Source organism: Catharus ustulatus, chromosome 8 (assembly GCF_009819885.2).
Source record: "Catharus ustulatus isolate bCatUst1 chromosome 8, bCatUst1.pri.v2, whole genome shotgun sequence".
Classification (NCBI taxonomy): Eukaryota; Metazoa; Chordata; class Aves; order Passeriformes; family Turdidae; genus Catharus; species Catharus ustulatus.
In genome coordinates, this window is record NC_046228.1 from 35,441,989 (window position 1) to 35,460,254 (window position 18,266).

An 18,266-nucleotide genomic window follows, 5' to 3' on the forward strand; every position below is an offset into this window, starting at 1 on the left:
AGGCTATAGTAGGTTAGGAGACAAAGAAACCATTCCAGACATAAATTGTGTGGGTTTGTATGGAAGGTTGATCTGTCCCTCTGGTGAGTCAAGGAGAGCTGACTTCAGGTGCTGAGGCTATCCCAAAGCTAATGATGGAATTCACATCCAGATCTTGTCTGATAACCCGTGGATTCCTCCACTATTCTTTCTGCTGTGCATGGTCACTGCCCTGCTTACAAACACAGCAGCATCAAAAAGGATGTGCTTTCTTTCTATTTTTCTTGTGGTAGTAGTCTTTACTTCTACTGAGTTTGCACACAGATACATTGGAGCAAAAAGCCAAGCGAAAACTACTTTGGCAACGCTGTCATGAGCTTAAAAACATTTAGTGTCCATTTCTGTTCCAATCAGTATCTTTTCTATATATTGTAGAAATATTGGATTTGGAGTAGCAGATTCAGAGCATTCCATAATTAAGTTGCATTTCATGTATTGTTCCAGTTGGTATGTTTGTAGTGCTGCATGCTCTGAATGAACAGCAGTCACGTGTAGGTAACATGCAAAATACCTCTGAAGTGAAGTCATGCCCCAGTGATTGGTTACAAGCTTCTGTGAGGCCTCATTTAAGACAGGTAATTTACAGTAGAATATTTTACTTCTTTAATAATTTAAGTTAGAAGTTCAAGAACAATTAATTTAGGCAGAGAAAATTGAACTCCAGCCTCATTTATAGATCTTCTTGCTCTATTAATGCATTTTCAGGTGGCACAATCAGTAATCTCATTGACATAATTACCATGAAAGGTGCCATTCTGCAAGCCAGACCGTGTCGGTGGCTTTCCCAGGAAGAAAATACAGTAATTTCATGACTGTAAGGTGCACCCTTTTGACTAAAATTGTGGTCGAAACCTGGAAGTGTGCCTTATAGTCCGGTGTATCTTATATATGGACAAAGTTCAGAAATTTGCCAGTCTGGAAGTGCAAGCCGAGCCATGCCAGATGGCGCTGGGGGCAGGTGGGAGTGGCCCGTGGCACGGGGAGGGCACCTGGGGCTGTGTTTAAAGGCTACGCCCATCTGTGAGAAATGTTTGCAAATTGAGCACCTGCCAGTAAACCCTGCGATCGCGCGATTCCGTTACTAATTCGTTATTTTGCATGCAAATCTTCGCTGCAAAAAAAAAAGTGCGCCTTATAGTCCAGTGCTCCTTATATATGGACAAAGTTCGGAAATTTGCCGACACCCGGAGGTGCGCCTTATAATCCAGTGCACCTTATAGTCGTGAAATTACTGTACTTAGGTAATTTTGCAATTATGAAATCATGGGATGTAGCTATTTTGTGAGTACAAACATGATTGAATTAATATTTTCTTTGTAAAATTAAAAAGCCTACTCCCTTGGCATCTGAATTACAAGGGAGAATACCCAGGAGGTATGAGGTCTGGGCTAATTTTTCAGATGTGGAATCGCTTAACTAGCCTATTCATCAAGGAAGGGGAATATTAGTTTGTCTCCCTTGATTTCAAGAGAACATGTTGTAATGTTTTATGTATCTGTAGAAGCACTTACAGGCATATTTACCTAGTGGCATATTAAAGTTGTCCTTACAATTAAATACAGTTTTCTGTGTAATACATAGCTTGTAGCTGCCATAGGTCTCAGACCTTTGGTGCAAATAATGCAGGAATACAGTGTGTATGTGTTAATGTTATAAATAGGAATGGCCGATAATTACAGCAGGCTTTAATGAATACTCCAATTAGCAGGTACTGATGTACTGCTTTGTTTTGCAGCTCCGGAAAGCCATTATAGATCACATCTCAGACTCCTTCTTAGACACCACTGTTCCACTGCTAGTTCTCATTGAAGCTGCTAAAAATGGAAGAGAGAAAGAAATAAAGGAATATGCTGCTATATTTCGAGAACATACCAGCAGGCTTGTGGAGGTATGTTTGATGGAATTGCACTTTTTCTGGAATTTATGGTATAAGTAACTTGCCACTGAACACTCACTTTGCTGGCAGATATCAAAGAATGTTTAGGGCTGGCATTTCAGCAAAGAATAAGTAAGTGGCTTTGGGTAAATGTACTCAATTTTCCTCTAGTGGTATGTAGTAAGACAGAGGGCTTTGTGCTTGCCTAGCATTTCATTGCATAGAAATGAGATGGTGTGGAATTGTAATTTGAGAAATCAGTGTAAGCCTATCCACTGAGGTATTCAGTGAGAACTTGACTAAATACATGTTTCTGGGAGTGTTAGCTCGCAGTGTTCAGGATCCTCCTGCCCAAAGTCCAGGAGCCACCTTGGTAGTGCCAGTTGTTTGCCGGCTTTGTCCCTTGGGAAGTCTGTGAGCTGTGCAGTGATCTGCTGAGGGGCAGTGGGGCTTTGACACAGCCTAGAGCCAGGAGCCCACTGGCACAATCATTGAATGTTCCCAGTTGGAAAGGACCCACAAGCATCAGGAGCCCAGCTCCTGCCTGGATGATGAATGAACCTCCTGCATACACTGGAGACTGGGATTAATTTCTAAAGGATGTGCTTCCTTAGTGCTTATGAATTATTATTCTTCAGCTCTAAGAGATCTGCAAATACAACTGGGGGGAGATTTTCCTGTGTTAGACATTCAGTCCTGCAAATGTAGCTAAATATGCACTGACCTAAACTCATTTGAAGTGGAGCTTGCAACACTGCTGGAACACTAAAGTAAAAAATTGACAGCAATATTATCTCAAGTGCTTGGAAGGATTGCATTAGTGATTTTTGTGGGGTTTTTTAGCTTCTGGTGCTTTTGTGTGCAGTAATGCAAAAATGGGAAAAAATCAATGAATTCATTCTGCAGCTGAAAATTTACTTAGGCAAACTGTTTGGCTCAGAATTATTAATTAACCTTGAGTGATCTAGAGATAATGAAAGAAAAATAGGTAAAGAGCTAAAGTAAAAGTAGGGTGTTGCAATCACATTTCTCTTCATGGTCATGGGATTAAGAATAAGAATAGTTGTTATTTGATTTACAAGAGTATCTGATTTTGACAGTACTGCAAAATCAATTGACAGCTGAAACACAGACTCAAAGCTGCAAACTCTTCTGATTTTTAATACTGAAGCTCAGCCATCCTGAAGTGACTTCATTTTTAGAAAGAACAGGTGATCACTGATGATCAAATAACTTGACTGAATTTCTGAGTCCAGCTGAAATACCCAAATCATGATTCATTTTAGAGGATATAAACTTAAAATCCAGTATTTGTTTCCTTTCATGGGTGTGAATTTGTATCCCAAATGCAAGGACTAGCTGGCCATGAGTGTGGGTGTGTGACTGGAGAGACTGATGGCTGCACAGATTCACTGCCTAGAAAATCCACAGACTGATCTTGCTGCATGTGTGAATACATATTTATATTTATATGTGTGTACTTATTTATATTTATATTTCTGTTGTGACTCAATGTGCTGCCTACAGTAAAGAAAACTTACTTCCAAAGAGAGAGTGCACACAGTGCCACCTCCTATTGTTGAATTAGTTGTTCCAAATGTCTCTTTACTGGGGGTTATATCATGGGCTGCTATTGAAAATTAACTACAGTAACTTCAAACTTTTACTTCATGTTATCTTCTGGATATCTAGTAGACCTAAATATTTCATTTAAAAGTTGCTTACATTGATTTAATGCCCTTACCAGTATCTCTAAGCCAGATCTTGATCGATGGCTTTTTGATAAACTATATTTATCAACTGCTAAACTCTCCAGCAGATTAAATAGGTGGTAGTTGTACTGCATCCATCAACTGTGAGCCCATCTGAGGTGAAAGAGAACAAAAATAAAAGAACATTAACAGCTAAGCAAGTGTCCACAAAGGGGCTTTGTGGAGATAAACAGATTTCTCATTTTTAAGAAAAATTCAATCATTTCCAAAGACATAATGTAAGAGAGAAATATGGCAGCTGTTTTGGGGAATGTTTAATACCAATTAAATTTAAATACATTAGAGCAGTTCCAACTGAAAGCATATTTGAGTTTTAGTGGCCTAAACCATGTTAAGCTGAGAATGTATGTATTTTTAAATTGATGCTTTAATTTCTAAAGGAAAATGGTATAGACAGACTTGGATCTGATAAGTTGTGGTTTTCAGAAGCATATGTACTTCAACATACACATACCTCAGAACTGAGACGTGGCAAAGATGCTTGGAGCTGAGCATGGGGCCATGGATAATGCCTGTGCTGTAGAAATCAGGTTGGCTGACAGTGCTACGCAAAGCAGGGAGCCTGATTGTGCCAGAAGGGCAGGACAGATAAAAGGAGATGAGCTGCCTTTGAATCCTTGCTATTTCTATTATCCCTTTATTTATCCCAGAATTTGTTTCTCAGTGAAAATCCTAATGTATCACTTGTCCCCTGTGGGATGTGTTCCATGGCGTGGTTGTCTGCTCTCTGTGAGATTTGGAGTTGGATGACAGGTTAATTCAAGATGCAATCCATATAAAATTCCCGTCACCTAGGAGAAAGTTGCCAAGCATTGTTTTATTTCATTTGGGGGTTCTTAAACATGAGGTATGATCTGCATGTTTGCAGGGAAGGCCTCATGTTCTTTCCTTTGCTGTTTGTCTCCTGCACTGATACAAGACCCAACAAATTCCCTTACAACTTTGAAGCTGTGAAATACAACTCCGAAAGCCAGTCATGTGTACTATTGCAGAAATGGACTTCATCTCTGCTACTGAAAATAATTTATGTATTGAAATGCCACATCATGGCTGCCATGTACCTGGCTATGGAATACTAAGAGACAACAGGTGTAGTTCAACATTTTAAAAGCCACACAACTTAGAAAAATGTTGTAAAAAAGGGCATAGAAAAGTAATTGCACCCGAGAAGGCTGGTGGTAAGGGAAATGACATACCAGGCTTTTGAAATGTGACTATGAAATCAGTGTTTTACCCTCTAGGTGTAGTTGTGACACCCAGGGAGTTGGGTGACTTGTGGGCATCAGATGATAGAGCAAGGGCCAGTGATGCAAGCAAGACAGCCCATATTGTTAAATGTACAATACCTTGTTTAGCAGATTAAAAAAGGGTGTTTTCTTCTGTCAGCTGCAGGTAGCCTTTGTGGGACATGCACACAGCAGAGCTGTTGTAAGCTTTGAGAGGTGAAAACCAGCTCAGGTGCTGGCAATCCCTGTGTTTTGACTAGGGTACAAAAGCTCAGGAAAAAACCCATTTGCTTTCACAGTGTGCTTTGTTTCTGCCTGTGAAGCAGTCCAGGTGTGGGTCGGAGCCCACTGCACACCTTTGATGTCTTGAACATCCTGTGGTAAAGACTGACACCCTGACTGTGTTGTGTAGAGAAGTGTCTGTGAAACCCCCACATGATCTTTTCTTCTGCTGTCTCTGAATTCTGATATCAGAAGAGAAAATGAACACCAGTCCCCATTTTCCTTCTCCATGCCACTTACTCTTTCATTTTTTTTTATTGTTTTCAAAGTATTTCTCATCTTTAAAAAAATTCCTTATTTAGAAGCCACCAAAAAATCAGCTTGCTCCCTTCCCTGTACCTTTTCCAGCACCTGCAGCCCATGAGGTGGGAGGGCAGAACTGTACATGGTAATCAATACATTAACGATATTTCATAGAATTACAGAAACTATTCGCTATTTCCTCACAAAATGACTCCTTTTTTAATCACTCTAGACTGACTTTCATCTGTTACCATTTGGTCATCTAGTACCATGACATCCTTTTGCAAATATTCATTAGTAGTTTTATTTACTGCTCCAAATAACTTGTTAAAACATATGTAAATAAAACTTATAAAAAGTTAACGCAGACACTGTGACCAAAAGGAAATTCCTGGCTCACAGCTTTCTCCCAATTTCCTGCTGATTTGTTCCCGAGGCTGAAACAAGTGATGCTCATCTGTCTGAATCACCAGGGAATTCACTGGTTACTCAGTGAATTACACCCTAATTCTTGGAGGAGTCTGGCATCACATGCCTGGATCTCACACACAGTACAGTCAGTAGTCCAGATCTTTCATTCTTCCCCTGCTTTCCTGTATGAAAACAGAGGTGTCCATTCCTGCCATTCCAAGATATTTATGGCATAAAAAAGACTTATGACTATTTCATTTTATAAAGGCAACTTGTTGCACTTGAAGATATGTGCTGTGAAATCACCTGTGTAATGAATGCTGAAGTTTAATTCTCTCCAAATTAAGGAAAAAGTGCTTTTAGCAAAATTTTAGGTTTTCCTGACTCCAATCACAAGTTCCGCTTCAGTGAGTCTTCTATAAAAAGCAGTGTTTCAGCTCTATCCTGTCAGTGTTCCAGCTGAACATGTTCCACACACTTGGCAGGCTTCAGAGCAGTGGTTGAGCTGGGCTGATGATGTTAGTGTTGCACCAAAGTTGAATTTGATCATAGTAATTTGAAAGTGAAGGCAGAACAACATATGAAAAGGGATGAGATTCCATTCTCAAAGTAATGAGTGAGCAATAATTTGAATCAGCACAGTGGTATTGCCTACTGTCATATATCCTTTGTTGATGTTGTTCTGTGGCTCAGCTATAAATATGCTGTTGCCATATTGATTAAACCATCAGTGTTTAATTTTCCTGTCACAATATTTCATTTGATTGCAGAAATTTATGAAATAAGTTTCTGAATCTGGACCACAAAGAGTAGCCAGATCTCCAGTCATATAAGAAAGGACTTCATTATTGCAGCAAGCAAGTCCAGTGATGATAATAATAAAATGCTTTTGATGTTACATGACTAGGCAGTAAGTCCATTTTTAAGTAAAACAAGAGAGTGATATTTGTGTTATTTCCAGTTGAAGCATTTTCTTATGTGCTCAGTTTAAAACCTGTACTAATAATACAGGCTGTACTCCTCACCCACCAGTATCACTCCTCAGTTTTGCTTGTTTTGTCATTTTTCAATGTTAAATTCAAGCAAGTATTCTGAGCTTTTATTGTATTGGTCTTTTTTCAATTCAAAACCTTATATACCCAATTGACTCTTAACCTAAGATAAAGATTTTCTGAAGCTTTCTCTTGATTACATTAAGTGCCTGTTTCTTCTTTGACTAAATTATTAGTGTGGATGCCTAATTTTTAGATGACAGGAGTGATTTGATTTGTATCTTGAGAGCTGACTGCTGGTCTATTTTGAGACATGCATTATGTTGCATTTTCTTATGCTTTGTACAGCAGTTTTAATGAGGCATATCCTGTATTTGAGGGCAGTTTTTGAATCTGTTTTTAAAAGATCAAGGATGCTTGAAGAGGAGATTATGAAGTGTTTTGTGTATAAACACAATAGACTGAGTTGAGTATTATAAAAACAGAGGTTCACCTTCTGACAAAGGTTAATCCAACAGTGAATTTGGAATGGAAATTAGAAGTACTGCTTAAAATATCAAGAGATTTTCTGCAGTTTCTGTTTTCATCTGAAAATGGAGAAATCTCTAATAGAAACAACAAGCCTTGAGAAAGAAGATACTTCTTTCCCCCTCTTTGAATAGGAAATGTTAAGTGAGCTAAGCTAAATTGCTGTGTCACTGACTCACTGTTCATACTGGAATTTAAGAAACAAACAGTATCCTCATAGGGCAGTGACCTCTGTAAATTGGTTTGAGCAGTGAGATCTCTTAGCGATCTCCCTTCTGAATTAGCATTTGGAAGTTATAGGCCTTCCTTCAGAAATTGATTTCAGACATGACAAACTAATACAATTCAGAAGCATGCAGATAAATTCAGTGAGGTACAAGACATCAGTGAGATGGAAAGACTGAACACCATCCCAGTTTTGGGGCAATAATATTTCCAGAGGCAGTAGCAACTAAATATCTTCTTTCGTATGTTCTTAGGTTTTCTCTCTGCTGAGTTCATTAACTACTCTGTGCTCTTAAGCTGGGAGGTTCTACCAGCTGGTAAAAGGTGCACAGGCTTGGGGTGTCAGCCACACTTCCCAGGAGCATCAGCTGGGGCTTTGTGGCCAGCACTAGTCTTGGAAAAGCTCAGACAGTGGCAAAGGATTTGAGATCCTGTGGTTACAATCTTGGCACTGTCATAGCTGCACAGTAATTGCACACAGCAGTTTCTCAGATTTAAATGTGAATGGTGTGTTCGGTTATGTGGAGAAAGCAGAATAGTCCTAGTTACATAGTAAAAAGAGCCCCAAAACCACATTTAACTGCCCACTTTGGCTATGGTATTGGACACTTCCCACATATGAAATGAATACTCAGCTGCTGAAGGATTTTGATGAGCACCAGGGGTCATGTTAAACATTCTTCTGATGGAGGTTATTTTAGGCTGCAGTGCCTTATGTTCCTCATATACTGCATCAAATCCTTCTAAGTCTGAATATTGATTATGTAACATTGAAAAAAACGTCTACAATATATTACAAGATGAAAAAATATTTGGGTTAAGATTCTCTCTGTAGTGTAAGTCTGTTTGTCAGCCTTGGATTAAAAAAAACTTCCATGATTTGGTTTTTTGAAGAAAATGCTTGTAATTAATGGGAATTCCATACTAAAATGCAGTAATTTTGAAAAAATATTTCAAAATATGAAGATTAAGTACAGTAATTTCACGATTATAAGCCGCACCATTTTGACTAAAATTTTGGTCCGAACCCAGAAGTGCGGCTTATAATCAGGTGCGGCTTATATATGGACAAAGAATGAAAAGTTGCTGTTTTAGTTTGGAGGACAGGTGTCTGCTGAGAAAAGCAAGCGCTTCTCTTTGAAATGGAGAATGTAACCCCACTCCCTCCAAATTATAATAATTTTGAAATCAAGGGGCTTTCAGGCAAAAATATGGGAATTAGGAATAACAGTTCTTTACTAGGGAAATTAAAATAGAAATACAGTACTACAAAGAAACAAACTCCAAACTCAGAGTACAACCTGACACCCCGTCAGGCAGAGTGTTGCTAGCAGTCCCATTAAATGATGGTTGCAGTCTTCTTGCAGTGACAGATGTGGTTCAGTTGGAGCAGTGCTGCTGTAGAAGGTGCAGTTTCCCTCTGGAGGTCCAGTGGTGATGTGGAGAAATCTGGTTTTCCTCTGGAGTCCAGTGGAGAAGGGGCTCCCTTAGTGTCCCAAAACCTCTGTTTTTATCTTGGTAAGAAATGTTGGGCTCTTCCCCCTGGCTGGAGTAACTTCCGATGGGATGAAGCAATTTTATCAGTCACACAGTGGGACTCAATGGGCCATTAGCAGAAGATGACTCCCTGGAGGAAGGATGGGTTGTGAAAAGATAAAGAACAATACCCCACCTGGTTTCAATGGGTGGCCCATTAGCAGAACATCTCCCGCAGAGATAAGGATCATTGACCCCACCCCCAACAGATGGTGATATAATAGATACCTTTTATCACACTCTGTATTGTAACCCAAGACAATTGCCAACACCTGGAAGTCCGGCTTATAATTGTGAAATTACTGTACTTTGAGATTTGATGCATTTAGGTTTTGTTTTGAAATACTTTTTCATTTTAAATGTTGCAATTAAATTGCAAATCCAGTTGAAATACTTGATTGCATGGAAACATTTTCAAAGAGTTTTCTAAGACATTTCAAAATTATTTCTGAATATAAACACTATTTTAAATTATGAAAATGAAGGCAAAATAATAATGAAAAGCTTTAAGGGACCCAGGTGTACTTTCTAGTCCCCTATAACATACACCGGTTTTTAGTTACTGGATTGTTGTGGCCTCTGGCTCACTTCTACCAAAGACCAAAGCAAATTCTGCCCTTGAGATAACAAGTATGTAACAGTGAACAAAACATAGGTAACAAGAAGACTGAAATGTCACATCTACAGGGGGAGAAAAGCAGGGCCTGTGCAAGTGGCAGTTTCTTGTTTGGGGAAGCTGACAGACTGTTCTCCTGAGCTGATCCATCACTGAGATGTAATGTTTCCTGAGAGGAGGAGTGGTAGGCTGCCTGAACTGGAGATTAAAAAAGGAATTTGATGGGAGCAGGGAAGAAACCTCTGATTATCTTTTCTCTTGGCACAGATGCAAATCTCCCATTGCGGTGTGTAAAAGTCAGCTATACCAAGCAGAGGCAGAGATTTAATAGAAGTGGGGGTGATGATGAAGTGAACTTTGTGTTCTTCATCCCTTCTCCCGGTGCACCAATTTACCTTTTCCTGTAGTTTGATTGAATAGTACTAACTTCAGATCTGCTGATACATACATTTGACACCTTAGCCTGTGGCCTGATTCTTGCCAGTGTGTTTTTCTTGTTTGCCTGTACAATGCTGGCTTCTGGGACTACAAACAAGGGACAGTAACAAACAGCACATATGTTCAAGTGCATCAGTGTTGGGATGTGTAGATACAGAGCAGCAGAGCTGAGCAGGACACTGAGTGTTGCTCAAAAAGCCCATTTGCAAGTTAATACAGAGATTTCCAGTGCAGAAAATGCACATCTGTTGAAGGTGAATTCTCCTTAAGAGAGCATTTTAAAAAAATTAAGTTAAAAGTTGTAAAGGAGAAAAGTTTTTGAGTTATAAAAATGCATATTGTTCCTATTTCTATGAGGAAATCAAGGTTTTAGATATACATAGATTAAAAATGGTTTTTCATTCAATGCTATTAGAATTACAATGCCATTTTGGCAAACAATGTGGAAGAACTTTAAAATGGTAAAACGAAACTTTTCCAGCATTTGCAGTTCATTTGCAAAATCTTTGCAAAACTGAGGACAGTGGAAATAATAGTAAGTATCTGGTAACCAAAAGTAATATTGACAAGAAATTAATAAGCATGCTCAAGAGAACTCTTCCTTTCTCCCAAAAGGTAAAACACAGCCACTGGCTCTTGAACTAAAGCTCTCTATGTCTGCCTCTTGCAGAAACCTGCTCTGCCAAAAGTCAATTTTAATATGGAATCTGCAAAATCTAACAGGCTGCTTATTATTTTCTATACAAACAGTAAATATTTCTCTGTAAGTACAATGAGAAAACTCTCTCACTTCAATCTGTTTTATTGGCAGGCATCTAAAAGATGATAGCTCTTATTTGCCACCTTGTCTGATTTTGTATGTAATTTGTTACATCTTTCTATGTCAAATTTTAAATATAGTGACCCGGAAAATTGGGTTGGGAACAACTTTCCATAGGTCTGGAAGATGCAACAAAAACATCGTAAACAAATCATCTCACTCTTGTTCTTCCCTGAGTGTGCAACAACCAACTTTGAAGCAGCCTGTGACAGCTGTTACTTTTACAATCTGAACTCAGCTTTTACTTGGACTTAAGGTCCATGGAAATGAAACTACTTGAACTCTGAAAACCAGCAACCCCCCTGATATACACTTACATAGTTTCCTGTCAGATAGCAGCTTAATCTAAAATGGATTTAACAATCCTTTAATTTTGCCTTATATATCAAAGTACTGCATGTACAAAGTCCTGTCAGTTGGAAGACTCTGGTTTCTTTCTTCCACCTTCAAAGACAATTGGGAATTGAGTATTCTCAGCACTTATTCTGCTTCTATCAGTTTTAATACCAGACTAGTAAACACAAAAATAACGTTTTAATCCTTTATTGCCTCTTTTTAATATTGATTTTACTGAGAATTGAAAAACAAAACTACTTCTGACAATGGTGAAACTTCAAAACTGCATGTGTAGAGGTCAAACTGACGGATTGCTGGAACATCTTTATTAACTTTCACAATATCAGAAGAGAGCAAAATCTTTTATCATTCTCCTTTGGAGTATAATCAGAAGACAAGAAGCATGAATCCTGTTATATGGAAGTTTTTAGTTTCAGTTTCTTCAGTGCTAAGGGTTTTCATCTCCAGATGTAAGATCCAAGTCCAGGGCTTGTAATTTTTTTGCCGTTGTTTTGCTCTCACTCTTCTTCTTTCACCCACAATATTCTTCCAGTCACATGATCATATATGTCAAAATAGCAGTTGAAGACTGTAAGCTGTAGAATATACGTATCCTCATATGTATTTTTGTGGTACGGTTTGTCTGTTAGTCATGTACAGAAGTGTGCACAGCAGCTGTGCTGAGGATACAGGGTCCCTCTGCACAATGGGATCTGCAGGCACAGAACTTCAGTGCGGCTTTCTGCTTCGGAGAGCATCGGACTGTGGAGCAGTTAGCATAGGGAGATGTGGATGCAGAACAGTGGTCAGCATTTTGGCAATAGAATATCTGTCAGCAGATTGGGATGTCATTTTTGTAAATAAGCTCTTCTGAGCACGATCAATATTTATGAATGGGAAGTGGATTTTCATTACATTACTATATTAATTAACCCTCCTCTCTTGTCACACATTACTTTTTTTACTCTCAGTTAGTAAGCTAATGCTTTGTTTTTGAGAGGAAAACCACATAGTTTTAGTTTGCTAATTTTTGTGCATGCTCAGTCTGTGTGATTGGGATTCCCCACTTGAGCTGCCCTTGTTGCTGTCTGACTTCCTCACTTTCAGGAGAGACACTTAAGTCCAAAGTCTTCCGTGGATCCACTGAGTAGCCTCACTGCCGACTTTGCTAGTTTTAGCAAGCCTGTGATTAACAATACTAATCTAACTACAAAATCAAAAAAAGGAGGGGAAAAAAGTGCTACCTCATTTACTTAGAGATACTTTTTTTTTTTTTTCTGCAGCTGTTTAAAAATCAAACTTTTGATGTCTGAAACAGGAATGCAGTGGCTGTAAGCCCTAGAGTTGGATGTAAACCCCAGCTTTCTCATTTCAGTGAGTCCTTTAGCAAACTGACCTGCTTGGCAGGAGGATGTGAGGGCCCTGGGGCAGCTAAAACCCTCTGCTGCCAGGTAGTGTTCGAGTTGGGTGGGTGTTTGCAGAGACCCTGCAACAGGTAAAGGTGGTTTACCTAAATATGGTAATGGTTTGAGGGGAAGGGCTGTGTGGAATTACTTCTAAAATTAAAGGCAGCACAGGAATGATACACAAATTCTTTAAATGCAAGAAAATATATACTGTTCTAATGGAAGCAGTCTGGCAATAGTAATTGAGAGGTGGCAGGCAGAGGGAAGGAGGCCTTTAAAGACAGCTAGCTTGTTTCTGGATGTTTTGGAGCTGATAGATCATAAGTGGAGAGCTAATGTGGCCAAAACAGTGAATTAAGAAAATCAATTCAATAAAATTTGGTTAAAGTCAGGCATGTACTTGTAAGTGTACATAAGTCTTAAGACTTTGAACCTTGCTGTTTAGGGCCTCACAGAGTTCTAGCATTTGGCAGCAAGTCCTGAATTAATAATGCAAGGATTTTTGCACCTCTGTGTAATCAAGTAAGGTCCAACTTTCCTATTACTGATTGAACTTCAAGTGATAAATGCTGACATTTTCACTAATCCTCTTAATCACAGCCTTTATTGCATAAGTGTGAAGCAAGAGAACAAAAGATAAACAACCGAAAGATTTATCAGACTTTGTGTCTAAGGGGCATATTTCAGCAGCTGGAAATGTCCAGCACCTCGTGCAGAGTGCTGGAGTTAGGGGAGCTCCAGAGGGAAATGTCCCCAGCAGGATACAGTGGTTAACATCTGTGGTGATACTGTACAGAGAGCTGACAGAAGTGCATTGGTACTGACTCTTTGCCTTTTATTACTGCAGATACCAGATTTAGGAGTTCATCAGAAAATTAGAAATTGTGCTAATTGTGATTCCATTATATCCCCAGAAGCCTCATCATTTTGATACATTGATCTGTAATGAGCCAGTCAGCTGTAACAGAGTAATTCCAAAGGTGGCAAAAAAGGCACTCATCATCAAAATATTAACATCATTTTACTAAAGCTTCTGCTTCTCAAATACCAAACAAGTCTCTCTGTTCATTTGTTAGGGTTTGCTAGCTCATTTTTATGTTTTTCATTTGGAATATGAATGCTGTGATAATTGTTAAAGGAGGAAGATTATTCTTCACAGTTTTAAACTGAAGGAGGGTAAGTTTAGATTCAGTAGGAGGAAGAAATTGCTGAGGCTCTGGCACAGGGTGCCCAGAGCAGCTGTGGCTGCCCCTGCATCCCTGGCAGTGTCCAAGGCCAGGCTGGAGCAGGCTTGGAGCAGCCTGGCCTGGTGGGAAGTGTCCCTGCCCATGCAGGGGGTGGCACTGGATGATCCCTTTCAACCCAAAGCGCTCCAGGATTTTGTGAGTATTTTCCTGATGATTGGGCAACAATTTGGCTTGCTCAATTTAACCACCTCTCTAGGAGTCTTTCTGCATATTTTACTGCTGGCAAATGGCTTTTGAAGCAGTATTTTTCTGCCACTGCCTGTGTGCTTTTTACAAGACTGTACTTCATAACATGAATTTCTAGATACATTGAAATAGCTGATAAACATTTTTGTTCTGAAATCCAGTTTGTACACAATACCTAGAGGAGCTATGTTGTATCTTGTATTTGAGACAAAGCAAAAAGTAGGACAAATTCTTTTATAATACAGGCATAACAGCATAAATATATATATTTTTTTAAGAGTGGCTGGGGGAAGAAAGTTCGGAGATTATCAGAAAACACTGTGGGAAGGAATGGACTAGAATTTCTGATTACAAGGAGGGCAAACGATTGTTGTTTATCAGGGAAGTTGGATATGTTTTTGTTTATGACAGCTTGGCTGAGACAAAAGGAATATCCTGCTTGGTATTGCCCTTTGGTTTTATTCATCTTTTGCAGAAGTTTATTAAAAGAATCTGAACATCAAACTTGAGCAATATGTGATAATGTCAGTTAGTTACTTCCAAGGAATTCACATGGCTCACATTTTAACATCATTGCATTAAATAGCTTTTTAATAACTGTTAGCCTAGTATTCAAAATACTGAGTTCATGACAAATTTCTAAATCCTTTTGAAGAATACAGGCTGGTTGTGCTAGGTGTAAGGAACCTCCTTGCTGGGCTCAGCAAGACAGAACTAAGCTGTGCAGACATGCTTTCTTTATCTGAGCTGTTCTGTCACACTAGTACACTCCTTTACCCAGCTGAGGCACTGAGGGGAGAGGACAGTAGCAGCCGTATCCCAGAACTTGTGGGATGGGAAGTTTAGATCAGCAGATTCTGACATTTAGCTTAATTAACCAGGAATAGTTTGTAGATTTAAATTCTATACTTCCTTGCACAGAGATTTGTTTCCTTTGAAATGTGACTCCTGCATGTCTTTGGTTGCTCTTGGACAGGTGTCTGCTGTGCGTGAGGATCATTTCTCCTCAGGGCAGAGCTGTGCAGCCAGGAACAGTCAATTAATTTGCCTCTTTTCAAGGCTGGTGTACTGTAACCAAGATAGACGCTCCTAGGAGTTTTTCTGTGAACTCAGTATGATCAAATTGCTGCTGTTCAAATTCTGTGCACACACTTTTGGGTGAGCCCACACTGCTGCTTCAGACTGCACGCGATCTGCAGTTTGCAGTCTGGACAACTTTCTGTGTGAGTTTGGGCTGCAGGGCTGTGACTGACGGGACACACGCACAAACACACAGAGCTGTGAGCGATGGGACCCACACACACACATAGAGCTGTGAGTGACGGGACACACACACAAACACACACAGAGCTGTGAGCGATGGGACCCACACACACACAGAGCCGTGAGCGATGGGACACACACACAAGCACACACAGAGCTGTGAGCGAGGGACCTCACTCACACACAGAGCTGTGAGCGATGGACACACACACAAACACACACAGAGCTGTGAGCGAGGGACCTCACTCACACACAGAGCTGTGAGCGATGGGACCCTCACATACACAGCTGTGTGCAATGAGGCCCCAGTTGCAGCCGCTCACCGCTGTGTCCGCCCCACCTGCTTCTGGAAGGTTTGGAGCAGGGGGTGTCTGCCGGTGCGGCCGGCTTCTGCTGCGTGTCCCAGCATGGAGCTCTCAAGCGGAGTGCTGAAGGTGCAATGCCGCCACTGTTTCGGTGACCTGGCGGTGCAGTGCCGTTGTCCCTGCTGCTGGAATTCCGTCAGTTTATCTATCAGAATTCCGCATTTTTAGCTGCCAGAGTCCTGCCATGCCGGCTGCCGGTGCTGAGGGGAAGCGGCGCAGGCAGGGAGGGCGTCTAAAACCACCCACAGCTGTGAGTTTTCTGCTTTTTTCGTATACTTCAAAATGTTTTTCTCTTTTGAAACCGGGGAGCTTTGGTGGCCTTGCTGCTTTAAAGACTATCTTGGTGCAGCATAAGTTGTAAAGTACAAAAAACAATGTAGTAGGTTTTTTCCCTTGAGTCACAAAACTTTCAGTCTCAGTTCTTGGACAAAAAATGGCGTCCGTTGGGGTGAGGGATGAGCAGCTCGGTGTGCGGTGGTGTTTGGGTCTCTATTGAGGCTTCGTTTTTAACCTGGTCCTTGACTTTAAAGCTGTTTGGGGATGGTGTGTTACAGTAATCCTCTGCTTATGGCTTTTTTGAGTCCTATTGAGTGGTAGCAGGACAACGATAGACAAGTATTTTCCAGAGGTTGGAGGGAGCCACTTGGCTTGGAGAGAGATTCCAGGAGTACTGCAAGAGAGAACTGACTTGTGATAAGCTTTGGAAGTGGGGTTGGTTTTCTCCTGAAAAGCTACTGCTTTAAAGGAGTTCTTTTAAATACACGTGGTGTGTACTTGTGGGGAGTGGGAGGGCTTGGTGGTTCTACATGGCATAAACTGCCTTAGGCTCCGACTTGCTTTTTTCAGTACGTTTTGTCTTTTAAATGGGGAGATGGACTTGTACTTGCTCTGGGAAGGCTTTCAGGATGCTGAGTTTCAGATATTGCCACTGGCAGAATATTGAAAGCTATATGACCTTTATTTTTTTCCTTTTTTTTTTTTTTTTTTCCTGGAGTATTTGACTAACGAGCAATAAGAAAACATATAAGGATATATTCATGCATATGTTTGAGTCATGCCTGTGCTTCATAGATCAAAAAGGCCTGAATTTTTGAATTTTCTATTGATAGTTTATTGTATGTGTTGTATTTTCCTCTTTTTTACTGAAGTGCAGGAAGTGGAGGGTTTCATGCAGTTTTGAGAACTGTTTGAGCCATCCTGATCCTTACTGAGTTGCACTGGTGATACATCTTACTCCTGCCAGACAGGGGCAGTTAATTAATCTGTTTATCAGCACTTGTATGTGCCTCGTGCCTTCAAGAGCTGTGGTTTTTGGCAGGGAACTGTGATTACTCCTTCTCTTGGTTGTTTTAAGGAATTGGCTAATTCTGTGTGTGACTGGTGTCCTCTTGCTCCATGGGTAACTGCTGTTTTATTTGCCTTGTTTTGAAGCTGAGATAAGGAGAACGTTATGTGATTACAGAATTGGAAAAACCACTTTATCCTTTTGAGAAGCCTGCTTTCTTCTAGTTTAATATACAGCATACTTGTGGAAAGCCCCCTGCAGCTAACACTCCAGTAAATGGTGCTGAGGGGGAGGTTTCATCAAGTAGTTAGAGCTTTCACTTGCTGTACAGTCTGTGGAAGGAGCTGTCTTCTGGGATCAGAGGCCACTTCACAGTTACTGCAGTGGATTAAGGTTGGTGCTGGTGCAGATGGGACATTTTTTGGAGAGATCATTAGACAGGTCAGAACTACAGGCAGTTTCTGTTTTACTGGAGTCTTCAGCTAGCTTACCAGAGCATGAATATAATAGAAATACAATATTTGTTGTTGATTGTAACCAGAGCTCAGAGTCGAGAGAGGGAATCCTTACCTGAACTCTTCAAATTTAACTGTGACCTAAAGCAGTGAGAGAAAGCCTAATGGGGCTTCTGCATCAGGCCTGACACCTTTATCGACAAGGAAATGGTTTCTGGAATTTTACTGGGCAGAATTCTTTTTCCACGTGTGCTGTGTTTGTCTCAAAGTGTGTGTATTACCTATTTTCATTTTCGTTGAGGCCTAATTCATCAAAGCAGTCTCCTAGATGAACTTGTATGAGATAAGACTTGTCTGAGCACATGGAACTTGAAATAAGCCAGTTGCAGTTACGCTGTTAGGAAAAATAACCCTCAACATTACACAAGCAGTATCTTGGACATGCCTGGTGGGAGGCAGTTGAGGTTACAAAATACCCTGAGCTGTTTGAACCATCTTGCCCAGGTCCTTGGTAACACCTGGGGGGCAGTGATAAGCCTCAGATGTAGTAGGTTGAGCTAATTTTGTCAAATCAGCAGTGGGTTAGGCAGTAATGCAGTACTGGGTAACTCAGCTCTGCAGAAAATGGAAGGCGGTGGAGACAGGCAAAATTAACAGAAGCATAAAAGAAACCAAAAGGTGAGTGAAGAGGCTTGCAGGTGTGTAGTCCCATTCTGTAG

The 18,266-nt window shown here is 40.3% G+C and overlaps 1 protein-coding gene across 2 annotated transcripts in view; it reads left to right on the top strand.

Moving 5' to 3' along the window:
• The window catches only part of CTNNA3 (catenin alpha 3), a 413,367-nt gene that overhangs the window by 237,481 nt on the left and 157,620 nt on the right, over window positions 1–18,266 (top strand). For both annotated transcript variants that reach the window (XM_033066154.1, XM_033066155.2), the window contains exon 9: window positions 1,775–1,927. In XM_033066154.1, coding sequence (XP_032922045.1) covers window positions 1,775–1,927 — 153 coding nt within the window. The remainder of the gene's footprint in view (window positions 1–1,774; window positions 1,928–18,266) is intronic.